The 12,635-nt window shown below is 32.9% G+C and overlaps 1 protein-coding gene and 1 long non-coding RNA gene across 5 annotated transcripts in view; both read left to right on the forward strand.

Moving 5' to 3' along the window:
- Nucleotides 1–9,155, forward strand: part of LOC115882075 — a 31,748-nt gene extending 22,593 nt beyond the window's left edge. For all 4 annotated transcript variants that reach the window (XM_030899913.1, XM_030899924.1, XM_030899940.1 and 1 more), the window contains 3 exons: nt 4,021–4,187; nt 8,269–8,459; nt 8,521–9,155. In XM_030899913.1, coding sequence (XP_030755773.1) covers nt 4,021–4,187; nt 8,269–8,459; nt 8,521–8,966 — 804 coding nt within the window. In that variant the 3' untranslated portion in view covers nt 8,967–9,155. The remainder of the gene's footprint in view (nt 1–4,020; nt 4,188–8,268; nt 8,460–8,520) is intronic.
- A 658-nt stretch (nt 9,156–9,813) lies between these two features.
- Nucleotides 9,814–12,383, forward strand: LOC115882092. Its single transcript, XR_004050146.1, has 2 exons — nt 9,814–10,411; nt 12,025–12,383. It is a non-coding gene; the product is annotated as an uncharacterized LOC115882092 (long non-coding RNA).
- Nucleotides 12,384–12,635: the final 252 nt, after the last annotated feature.

Consider the following 12,635-nt stretch of genomic DNA (forward strand, 5'->3'; position numbering starts at 1 on the left):
TTTTAATAAATAAACACTTACACTTGAAAACGGTTAGGAATAGGGATAATAATCCTCCTGTTCGCTGGTATAATAGTGAGCTCAAAGAAAAAAGAAGGCAAATGCAAGTTGTAAAATGCATTGCTGACGGATTAAATAGTGTAGAGTATAGCGCCTACTACCGATTACTGCGGGGAGACTATAAAAAGTCTATCATTATCGCAAAAAAGAATGCCTACAGTAATTATGTAAATTCATCAAAATCGAAAGCAAAAAGTGCCTGGAAAATTATCAACCTCGAGAGAAATCATCAGGCAAGATCGAGAAACAACTCTGATATAAAAGCTGGGGAATTCAACTAGGATTTTCTGGAAATAGCATCTAAAATTGTAAGCGAGTTGTCCATTGATCAAAATATTCAGGATGAATTGATTGGAAATATATTAATGAACAACAGCACTTTTGTTTTTTGCCAATAGACGGGCGAGAGATATGGAAGGCTGTTAATGCGCTGAAAGATTCGGCTTCATATGATATTTATGATATAAGTAGCAATATTTTGAAAAGCATTTCAAATGAAATTATCCAGCCTATGGTTCATCTTTTTAACATTTGTGTTGAAAAGGGCAATTTTCCCAATCCTTTTAAATTATCTAGAGTGGTTCCAGTTTTTAAAAAAGGAGACGAGGATTCAGTGTCGGACTATCGCCCCATATCGATTGTTACCGTTTTTGGCAAAATATTTGAAAAAATTATTAAAGTTAGATTAATGGATTTTTTCGAGAGAAACAATTTGCTCGACTTTTCACAGTTCGGCTTCCGGGAGGGGTGATCTGCGGTTCAGGCTGTTGGTAGGGTTGTGTCGGACATAGTCGAGGGCTTTGAAAAGGGAGAGCTGGTAAATCTAATGCTATGCGATCTCACTAAGGCGTTCGACTGTGTATCGCATGCGATCCTGATTGACAAGTTGTACAGATATGGTGTTAGAGGTGTTGGACTGCAATTGCTTAAGTCATATCTCGACGGGCGTAGACAGTGCGTGGACTTTGCCAATGCGGTTTCTGAAGTAGGTTTGATGGAGAGTGGTGTGCCACAGGGATATGTACTGGGACCACTGCTCTTTATTATTTATATTAATGACCTTTTTAATTACCTTCTACTAAATAAGTGTCGAGCGTTTGCGGATGACAGTTCAATGTCTTGTAGAAATAAAAATATGGATCTGCTAGTGACTGAAAGCGAAAGGTTGATGAAACGTCCGGAGACTTGGTTCACGCATAATTGCCTGAAACTGAATCGCGATAAAACGCAAAACATATTTTTTTCCTCCAGATGGTCTAAGGATATAGAAATGAATAGTGCTAAACTATTGGGTATTACACTGGATAGTACAATCAGTTGGGTACCACATATTGAAAATCTTAAACGCAGACTTTCGTCGGTGGTATACTTGATGTGTAAACTTAAAGCGTTAATCTGCCAGGAGTCTTTGTTGAATTCGTACTATGCCTTGTTTCATTCCCATATGTCCTATGGAGTGGCTTTGTGGGGGAACTCGACAAATTCTATTCAAATATTTCGGTTGGAAAAAAGTGTAATTAGAATATTATGTGGTGTTTGGCTATCGAGATACATGTAAGCCCCACTTTATTAGACTGAATATACTTACACTGCCTGCTCTATATATATTAAATCAACTTTTGGAAGTTCATAAAACTAAATTTCATCTGACAGTTAACTCTGACTGTCATAATTATGGAACAAGATCTGCCAATCTAATACGAACCAATTTCTATAGACTGGATAAATCAGCTAGAAACTCTCTACGCATTGATTTATACAACCGTCTTCCAATGGAATTAAAAACTCTATGTTTTAATAAATTTAAATATAAGCTTAAGAAATTTTTAGAGAAATCTGGAATTTATAGCGTGGATAAGTTTATAGAGCAGGTAGATGGAAACTTAGATTTAATTTGATTTATTTGTACAAAAAATTCTTAAATTGTTTGTCTTGTATGTATTTAATGTAACACACTTTGCCTCCGTCTATTGTTTTTTTTTCTAACTTTTATTATTTTTATGAATTCTTATCTGTTTGTTATTTACTCTGACCTGCTACAATTATACATTGTATAAATACGTAGTCAATAAAGATTTATTTATTTATTAATGCCGTGGTGTGTCACTCCCATCGCGCGTAAAGAAGTTTCACTTCAAAAAATCTCACTATAATTAACTTAGCATTAACCCAGTTATAAAATACACAATAAAGAGTGAAACATAAAACTCGGTAATATTCAATGACTAAAAAATCTAAGGACGCGTAATGTGCATATACGGGTTGAAGTAAAATTTGTGATGTTAGACCCTATTTTTGGAGATAACCGATTTGTCAGCAGCGACTTTTTTAGCAATTATTAATAGTTTGTTGTGTGTAGAGAACTTTGTATAAACTTTATTACCATGGTGATTTATTGAGCTTTCAAGTGTAAAATCCGCAACAATAAGTAAGAGCCAGGAATTATATGTTTAAAACAGTTAATTTTCTCCACTCAATCTTTTTAGCGTTTTCTTATTGAATTTCATAATTATTTTTCTGATATTAGAATATGTCCTAACATAGAGCCCATACTAAGTAGTTTTGTACTTTTTGTGAACATATCAATACGGTTTTTATGTTAAAGAAGCTGCATCCACCATAGACGTAGGCGAAAAATTTATCAAAAATGTAAATAAATAAAGATTATTCATAACTAAATGAGTCTAATAAGCGTAACTGTAAGTAATAGATTACAAATGGTAACAATTTATTCTTGTATGTTGTTGGTTCTTTTATTCTTTAGTCATTGCTAATTCAGTATGACCGAAAAAAAGGCGACAGCGATGGGTATTAAAAGATCGCTGTCATTTTATATGTAAAATTATATGGGGAATGTCATAGATGTTCATTTCCATACCAACTGGACGCCATTTTTTTCGATCATTTGTGAGGGGAAAGGCCAAACATACCTAATAATATGTCAAACTGAACTGTCTGTGTCTAAAATATTTTATAAAGTAGGTAGCTATAGATGACTTTGTTTTTAATATACCTATAAATATACCGGGCGCGTCTCAAAAGTGACTCACCCCTATAACTTTTTTATTTTTTCCGATAAAAAAAGGAGATTTGGTATGTTAATATATGACATAAATTAGGATTGAATTACGTATTTAATTGTTTTCGGTCACTTCCTGTTTAACCGGAAACTACTAAACTTTTCATTTTTAAATGGCACCCTCGGTATGTTTTTACCTTATTCGATAGAAAATGACACTCTGAATCGAATGACATATCATATGTCAACTTTTGACATATTCGCTCAAAAACAAATTGTATTTTAAATTACAATCTAGAGTGTGTTAAATTGAGTGTGGCTATGTTAAAACACTAATTTTTAATCAAGGAGCCTTGGAAAAATAGATTTGATCGTCTAATGTTCTTAATGTCTTGTCCTGGTCAGTTAAAAGATGCCAAAATCGTATTTTTAATCATATCTCAATTTTTTCAAATGGAACGAGGGTGGCTCATTAGCAGATTTGGAAAAAGCATTTTTTTACGAATAATTTGATACTACACACTTGGTATTTCGAGTCAAATTGTCGTTATGAAAAGCATTTTATCATTTCAAATAATCCATATGCGAAAGGTCAAAAGTTGACATAACATATGTCACTCTATTCAAAGTGTCATTGTCTATCGAATAAAGTAAAAAAATACCGAAGGTGCCATTTAAAAATCAAAAGTTGTAGTCATTTCCGGTGAAACCGGAAGTGGCCGAAAACAATTGAATATGTCAATCAATCCTAATTTATGTCATATACTAAAATACCAAATCTCCTTGTTTTATCTGAAAAAATAAAAAAGTTATATGGGTGAGGGCCAGAGTGAGGGCTTTTGAGACGCAGCCGGTATAATTTTTTTTTTATTCCTTCCTCATTTCTTTTAAATCAATAATTGAAAAATATTAAAATCCATAATTTTAACTATAATTTTCAGATTAGAGCAAGACTCGTGTCCAGATTTATTAACGTTGCAAGTAAATGCCATCGCTTGTCCAACTTTCAATCTTGCAGGTCTGTACTGTGTGGTTTGCAGAATCCTTCCATTTTTAGATTACGAAAAACATGGGCGTATGTTAGAAAAAAACATGCTTCTAAATATCAGTAAGTTGAATAGCTGTACAGGGTGACTGAGAAAGCCTCAGCTATTTTAATAAATGTTTTGTAATGAATCGTTTCTTATACAGGGTGAATTTTAAATAAGTCTAAATATTTTTAGGGATAGTATATTATTTCGACATCAGAGATTTTAAAATTTTAAATTTTTTGAATTTTTTTTTGGAAATTTTTTAAATTTTTAGTTAAAAATCATAATATTTTTAAATTTTTAGTTAAAAATCATAATATCTTCATAATACGGCAACATAGGTAGTAGATTAAATTTCCAAGAAAGAAAAACAAGAAAAGATCCTGTGGTTCTGAAAATGTAAACGAAAAATAATTTTTTAGAAATCTTCATAGTAAAATATCTCGGTTATTTTGGACTTTAGTATTTGAAAAACAGTAAAGTAATATGTCTGTTTTATCGAGATCTACCAGCCTGGAAAATATTTACATTTATTTAAGACTCACCCTGTATACTACCGTGATCGAATAAAACTATGTCAAAGACAAAGAAAACATTTTGGCGAGGTCCATCTCTAGACGCCCCCCCCCCATTTCCGGACACACAAATATATTTATAAAAAAAATTATTTTTTTCTCGAATTTCAAACCACACCATTTAAAAGTCATTTTTACTTAATAAATCACAACCCTTTTTAATGCCAACTGGCAGTAAGCACCCTTAAAAAATAAAGAAGAGTACGGGCCAGTAACGACGTCTGGGGCTTGCAAAATTATTATCGACTGTCATTCCGCTTAGTAGTGAAGTCTCAGCCGTCTTTAACGCCCATTTATTTTCGATTTCGGTATTTATAGTTCCTTCTTCTTATCACGCCCTCTCCTGCCAAAGCTTGGCGATCCAAATGGCAATTGTGGCTAGTGATTACCACGAGAGTCTCGTTTTCGAGAGTCTCGTATGGTCTCGTCTCGTTTTAGAGACGAGACTCGAGACGATACTCGGACAATACGAGACGAGACTTTTATTGGTCTCGTCTCGTGCGAGACTTCTCGTGTCTCGTACGAGAGTCTCGCAGGTGAACACTTGAAAAACCTTTACTTAAAAACCAACTTTTACTTAAGTTCTGTGTTGGATGTACCTACACGCTGGAATTCCAGTGATGCTATGTTGCAAGTAGCTCTTAAAGGCAGACATGGATTCGGTGTATTATGTCAAAATGTTGTTGATTTAAAACCATATGCTCTTAGAGATGAAGAATGGATATTGCTAGAAGAAGTGCATAAATTATTAATCAACTTTCAAATACTTTCAAAAAAACTCGGAGGAGAGAAGTACGTCACCTTACCTATGGTGGTTGTATGTATCAATATAGGTACATATATACTAATAGATAATCTTGAGAGCAAAATATTTGAATGGGACAGAAAAACAAAACGAACCCCTGTCGCAGAGCAGCTTACTGTTGGTTTTCAGGCTGCGAGAGACAAAATACTAAAGCATTATCGTAAAACGAACTGGATTTATGCTGCAGTTTTAATTCTCGATCCACGTCATAAGTTAGAAACGTTTGATATGACAAAATGGGGCCAAGAATTAAAAGATAATTCGATTCAGAAATTTCAAGATATTTGTCAAGTCTGTTTTCATCAATTAGAGTTTTTACGTTCAATTTACGTTCGACAGTTTAGATCAATTTACGTTCGACAGAAACAGCGGTGGACGAGAACAAGGACGAGAAAATCCTGGACCTGAAAAGTCGGAGTTTGTAATTGATTTTGATGTCTTGTACGCAGTAAATCCTACCCTTGCCGAAGGAGAATGGATGCAGGAGCTTCAAAAATACTATTCAATTCCCGGTGTAATAAAGACACAGATATATTACAATGGTGGAGAACTCATAGTTCTGAACTTCCCATTTTAAGTTTGATGGCACGAGATCTTTTGAGTATACCAGCTACCTCAGTCCCGGCGGAAAGGTTATTCTCTTGTGCTGCGTTAACCATTAGAATACACAGAAATCGCCTTAATAATGAATATGCACGATGTTTGTTATGCCTAAATGACTGGGTGAAAAACAAAAACATTTGCGACCGAGAAGGCTGTTAGTACCTATATTATTGTTTTTACTTGTTTTCAAAATTAATGTTAAGTTCTTGGCTTTTCTTTTGTGTTTACGTATTACTATGACATATATGATTTTTTTTCAAAATTAATGTTATGATTTTGGTTTTTGTTTTGTGTTTACGTATTACTATGAAATATATGATTTATTTTTCAACATTTGTAATTTTTTCATCCTACTTTTATATTATAGCAACTATAGCTCAAACAAAACAACTTTGGGAACACGTGACTTGAGATCAATCTTTTTTACACCCTGAATGTTTAAATGCTAGTTGTAGCCTAATAAATATCGATTAGTTAATAAAAAATAAACAAGAAAAATTACAAAAATGTTCCGGTTTCTTTACAAATGTCACGTGATCCCAAGGTTGTTTTGTACAAACTATAAATACATATCCTGTACTGGACTGGAACAAGGATTATGCATGATGAAATTTCGATACTTTCACGAGACTCTCGTACGAGACGCGAGACGAGACGACACTGGAGGCTCCGAGACGAGACTTGATACGAGACTTCTTATATTATCGGCGAGACGAGACAAGACTTTATGAAAGTCTCGTCTCGTTGGTCTCGTGGGAATCACTAATTGTGGCCCTGGAAACTGCAGCTCGGAAGACGCAATGAGACCCCATGAGTTCTGGCGTCTTCCTACTGATCTTTTCCCTTGCACTTTGCCCTCTATTATGAGGCGCAGTATTTCGTATCTACCACCTCATATATCCACCTCAGGTATTGCATTTTTCTTTCCTTGATGGTGTTCAATATCTCTTTTTGTTTCTGCATGCGCTGGAATACTTCATCGTTGGTGATCCTTTGTACCCATGAGATTCGCAGCATCCGTCTGTACACATACATTTTGAAGGCTTCTATTCTCTTTTCGGTCTGTGAATCCAGTGTCCAGCTCTCACATCCGTAGAGTAACACAGAGAAGACGTAGCATCTGGCCATTCGAGTTCTGAGTTCTGCATTGAGGTCTCGTCTTGTAAAAAATGATTTCATTCTCACAAAGATTTTTCTCGCTTGCTCAATTCTTGAAAATATTTCTCTTTTCGGGTCGCACTGACTATTGATGTTAGCTCCTAAATACTTTATTGAGGTCACTTGTTCGATTCTTTGTCCCTTGACACGCAGGTGTGCATTTATTGGAGTCTTAGAAAAGACCAATAGTTTGGTCTTGGAGACATTGAGATGCAGTCCAAACATCTCGCTATAGTGGACTACGGAATCTATAATGCTTTGCAGTTCTTGTATATCGCTGGCTATTATAACCGTCTCATCGGCATATCTGATATTGTTTATTGGGATTCCATTGAACTTGATTCCGCCCTGGATTCGATCCAGTGCTTCACTAAATATAGTCTATGAGCACAGGTTAAACAGGAGCGGAGACAAGACCTAACCGCCGTTTGATGCCAATAAAGTTCTGATATGAAATGTAGGTCTTGTTCGTCAACTCTGGTTGTTCTTTGAATTTTGATCATCTTCTGATGATTAACACAGTCGAACGCCTTACGATAGTCTATGAAGCATGCGAATACATTCACATTCATGTCTCTACACCTCTGTGTCATTACATTTAGGGAGAAGAGTGCTTCACGCGTTCCGAGTCCGTTTCTGAAGCTAAACTGGGTGTTGTCCATCTGATTTTCGCACTTCTTGTAGATTCGTGTGTGGATGATTCTAAGAAAGGTTTTGAGGACATGGGACATAAGACTTCTCATCCGATAGTCATCACATTGTGAGGCGTTGGGTTTCTTTGGCAGGGTTACGAATGTTGATTTAAGCCAGTCTGACTGTATTTTGCTTGAGCTATATAATTTGTTAAATAATGCTGTTACCAAATCTAGACTTCTGCTTTCGTTATCTGTATATCTGTCGTTATTATTTATAGTTTGTTATTGTTTAATATACACTTCAGTGTGTGAAATCAAATCCCAGTATTAGAATCGGTTCAAAAGTCTTATATTTATTTTATTCATATCGAAATAATTTCAGGACTTTCGAGTATCTTTGCCGTCTTTACCGAGATCCCAGGATGCCATTGTACCAAAAGACCTTCTTTATACTTTCGCAAGGATCACATTATTTACCCTATGTCGGACATATCATCTGTAAGCTGTTAGATAAAATACCGGAATATAAAATTTCAATGTACCAAAAATCACTATCCAGACAGACGAGCCTATGTAAGACTGTTAATAAAAAGAAATAAAACAATAATAATTTATTTTATTGTATTATATTTAGGTACTTCTAAATCGATATATACCGACAGACTGTTAAACTTAAACATGGCCAATAAATTGGGACAAAATCAAAATATATTTTCAAGAATAATGAGTATGTTTCTAAAACCAAATTACACGCAGAATACTGGAGGTGATATGTTAAAACTTAATACGAATTCCAAACAGCAAATTCAACACACTAAGAAAAACAAACGTAGCAGGCCTAAAGGATTATTTCAATACTACAAGCCACTAGATTGTTACGAAGACAGGTCGAGTGAAGGGTTATTGGTAGCCTTAGAAATATTAGAAAAAGGACAAGTTGGAGCAATGAAGTATACTTTTAGCAGCAATGAATCGCTGCAAAATTTCTTGCTTAAAGCTAGATATAATAACGAGAAGAAGAATTTTTTTAATTCCTTGGAACTTGAATCGTTTAAGACGTTAAAACTTAATAATAAATGATAAAGATTTTAAATTTAATGTATTTAGAACTTTCTGGAATGATTAGTGAAGAATCCAGGGCATTGAAAAATACTTTGTAATATGTACCTACATAGTAATCGTACAACTATAGTATCCAGGTCATCATATATTTAATTTTCAAATGGTTTGTGTATAATTTTTCAATTAAACGTTACTCCAGGCATCCAAGTTTATTTTTTTATTGTTTCGTCAATTTTCAGCTTAAGTGATTGGGCTATATTTGCAAAAAATTGAATTAGTAATAAAACGACTAAAACATTGATATTACTTTAATTCTAATATTTATTTTCTACAGCTAAAATTAAGGTACTTAAACAAATATGCATATCTTCCTATAGGCTTGGTGCATTTCAGTTGATTTCAACAAATTCCGACCGCAGCGCATTCTACGACAGAAATCAGAAAATAACAATATATATTTCATGCCGCCGCGCCGTCATGCGTCAAGTCGATCGCATTAAAATAATATTGAAATCGGGGTTTTGTCATAATACTTCAGTATTTTATTTTTTTGCTAGTGCAGTTATTGAGAATATAAAACACTAGGTACGAGGTTTGTGTGATGTAACGCTGTTTCGGGTAGTAAAAAATAAGTGAAAAAGAATTCGAACTAGGCTTCTTGTTCTGTTGTGACAATTTCAAATGTTAACATAATTGCCTAAAAAAATGTTAACGCGTAAAGGAGAGCGTAATTAGGGCGTTATTGTTGGGTGCAATAACATTCAATAACTCAACTTTCCCGGATATTCAACTCTCCCGAAACAACACTTTAAAGCTTCAAAATTTCTTACACCGATTTGATCCATAGCAAAAATGGGTTCAAGCCATAGACTTAGAATAAAATATAGACTACACTATTTACATTTAAGCGCGGTCCAATATTAATTTTTGTAAACATGTTTACTCCTGGGTGCAGCTGACCTCGGCCGTCTGAGTCTTTCGCCTCCAGCCTATGTTGTCACGTCTAAAATATTATTCATATTTTTTTTGTTGTTATACACATATATTGAGATATTAAAACTGTATTTTAATAAAGTAGTGTTTAATAGTAGAAAGATGTATTAAGTAGTCCCTATACTACTAAATTATAAGTCGGAGACTATTTAAAAATGACAAATTCTTTACAATTTGGCAACACCCATCAATCGCCGGGTCGCCTGTTCATTCTTTATTCTCTCGTAGTAGAGCCATAGTAGAGTAAAGCACGTGTCGTAAAACCTTGTTGTCACAGTTTCTCCATGGCTATTTTATTGTTTTTATTGGATGTTTTGATTTTGTATTTTTTGGATTCGATTTTCTTAGTGTGTAGTGTCGGTTTAGTGTTTATTTTGATTACTTTTTATTTAAAAACTATAAAACATGGTTCGTCAGTGCCAAATTTGTAAGAAATTGGACTATTTAAGTCCTGGAACAACATTCCACAGGTAAGTCAAATTTACTATTTTGGCGTCAGTGGCGTTGTAGAAAGGCGCTTATTTAGATAATAATTTAGTAAATTATAAACCCTGGAAAATCTGTATTTTTTATATTTATCATTTACGTAAAGGTTCTTACTAACCTCGTTATTAATATAACGAGTAGATACATTATTAAGTACATAAGAAGTAGACACATTATTTTCTTGGGCATTGGTTAATTTAATGCTTTTTTTTATGAAAAATGTGTTTCTTTTTATTCTAAAACCATCCTTAGAATCTAAAATAACATACAGGAATTCCAGAATGATATTCCATTATGAAACAACAATTTTTAAGGCTTATTATAAACTATAAACAATCGAGAAAGTCGAAAAAATTACAAGCTACCAAACATTTTAAAATACCAAACATTCCTTATTTTTTTTCAAGACTAAAATATTTTACAAACATTACTTTTTCCCTATAGTTTCACATCAGGTATAGAAATAACTACGTTTTTATGATAGGGTCACCATTATGATAACAAAAATGACGAACAATGGTCCAGAAATGTAAACAAGTACATATTTTTTGTAAATATTTTTCTTACCGCTTGCATTTTTGTCCATTATTATTTCACAAATTATACAGGGTTATGTAAACCAGGTAGATATTTCGTTTTTTTTATATTAAACAAAGATAAAATAAATATGCCATTTTAAAATTTATCCAGTACTTACCTAGAGTTTTTTCTTTTTTTTTCTCGACTGTTAATCTATTATTAATTTGTAATACCGTATGATCGAAAAAAACGGCGTCCAGTTGGCTTGGAAAAAACCATCGATACATACTCCATATAATTTTACATATAAAATGACAGCGATCTTCATTTCATAGCCATCGCTGACGCCGTTTTTTTTCGATTATAAGGTATAATTTTCATTTTTTCTTTTATAATGTAATATCACTTAAGTAATATCACATATAATCTGAAGATAGTTTTAGAATTAACCAAAACGTAAATCTTTAATAAAACAATCTGTTATTATTTGCCATATATGTATGTATCCAAGAAAATAATTTACATATTATTATTATATGTTTTACTGTTTTTTATCTTTATTTGAAACTCAGAAATGTTGCATTGGCTTTCTAAAAAAATGAACTTGTAAGTTTTTAAAATGCTTCGTTTCGGAGATACAGGGTGTAGAAGTTTCATTTTTATTTCGATTTTTTTCCAAATAATTTCTGAAGTGACGTCAATATTTGGACGAAAATTGGCGTTTGGGAGTTTTTTGACATGAAAAATTAGATTTAGATGTCAATTTGACTTTTACTAATAGGGGGCGCCACCTACATATTTTTTAAGTTATTTGAAGAGTAATACTTTTTGTCTGTATCTATATAAAACTACTGAGAAAAATTTACATTTCCAACGTTTTTTACTTAATAAGGTCTCTTGTTGACACTCGCCACAAGTATAGTTCTCAAGATATTTGGAAACGAATTAATCAATACATTCTTCATAAATTATTTGGAAAAAAGCGAAATAAAAATGAAATTTCTACACTCTGTATCTCTGAAACGAAGCATTTTAGGACATAAATTTATACTATTTTTTTTACTGATTTTATTTGCAGATTATGCTGCCAAAGTTTCCTGAATACAATTCCGACCACTCTGTATATCAAGATATCCCCCATTACGTACTAGTTTTTCTTAATAATTTTCTATACATTTTCCAACGCCAAGATGTACCAAGCGCATACAAATACATCAAGCTTCAAACAAGCTTGCACGTTGACAGTAATACCTACAGTAATATTGTATTATATTAATGTAATATTTTTGAACCAATGTTCAATATTACTGTAGTAATACTGTTTATACTCATGCCTTTTATATTTGTTTGAATTTGGTGCATATTTCCATTGAATAAAGTATAGTCACCATTACCATTATTATACTTACTCTATAATAAAGACAGTAACGAGTTAAATAAATGTAGTTTTCATTTTATTCACTTCCTAAAAGCTTGCTTTAATGGAACAGATTCCTGTTTTTTCTAATTTACATAATAAGACATCACTTTTACCGGAAAAAAAAATTAAACAATTATAAAGTTTTTTCTCTTTCTGTTCTATTATATCTATAGAATAGATCCTGTTTTGATTAATATTAGAGTTGTAAATGTTTGACTAAAATTAATATTTTATTAAATTAATAATTTATCATCAATTTCAAAAATTAA

This window comes from Sitophilus oryzae, unplaced genomic scaffold (genome assembly GCF_002938485.1).
Source record: "Sitophilus oryzae breed Bouriz unplaced genomic scaffold, Soryzae_2.0 scaffold_1111_pilon_pilon, whole genome shotgun sequence".
In the NCBI taxonomy this organism is placed as follows: Eukaryota; Metazoa; Arthropoda; class Insecta; order Coleoptera; family Curculionidae; genus Sitophilus; species Sitophilus oryzae.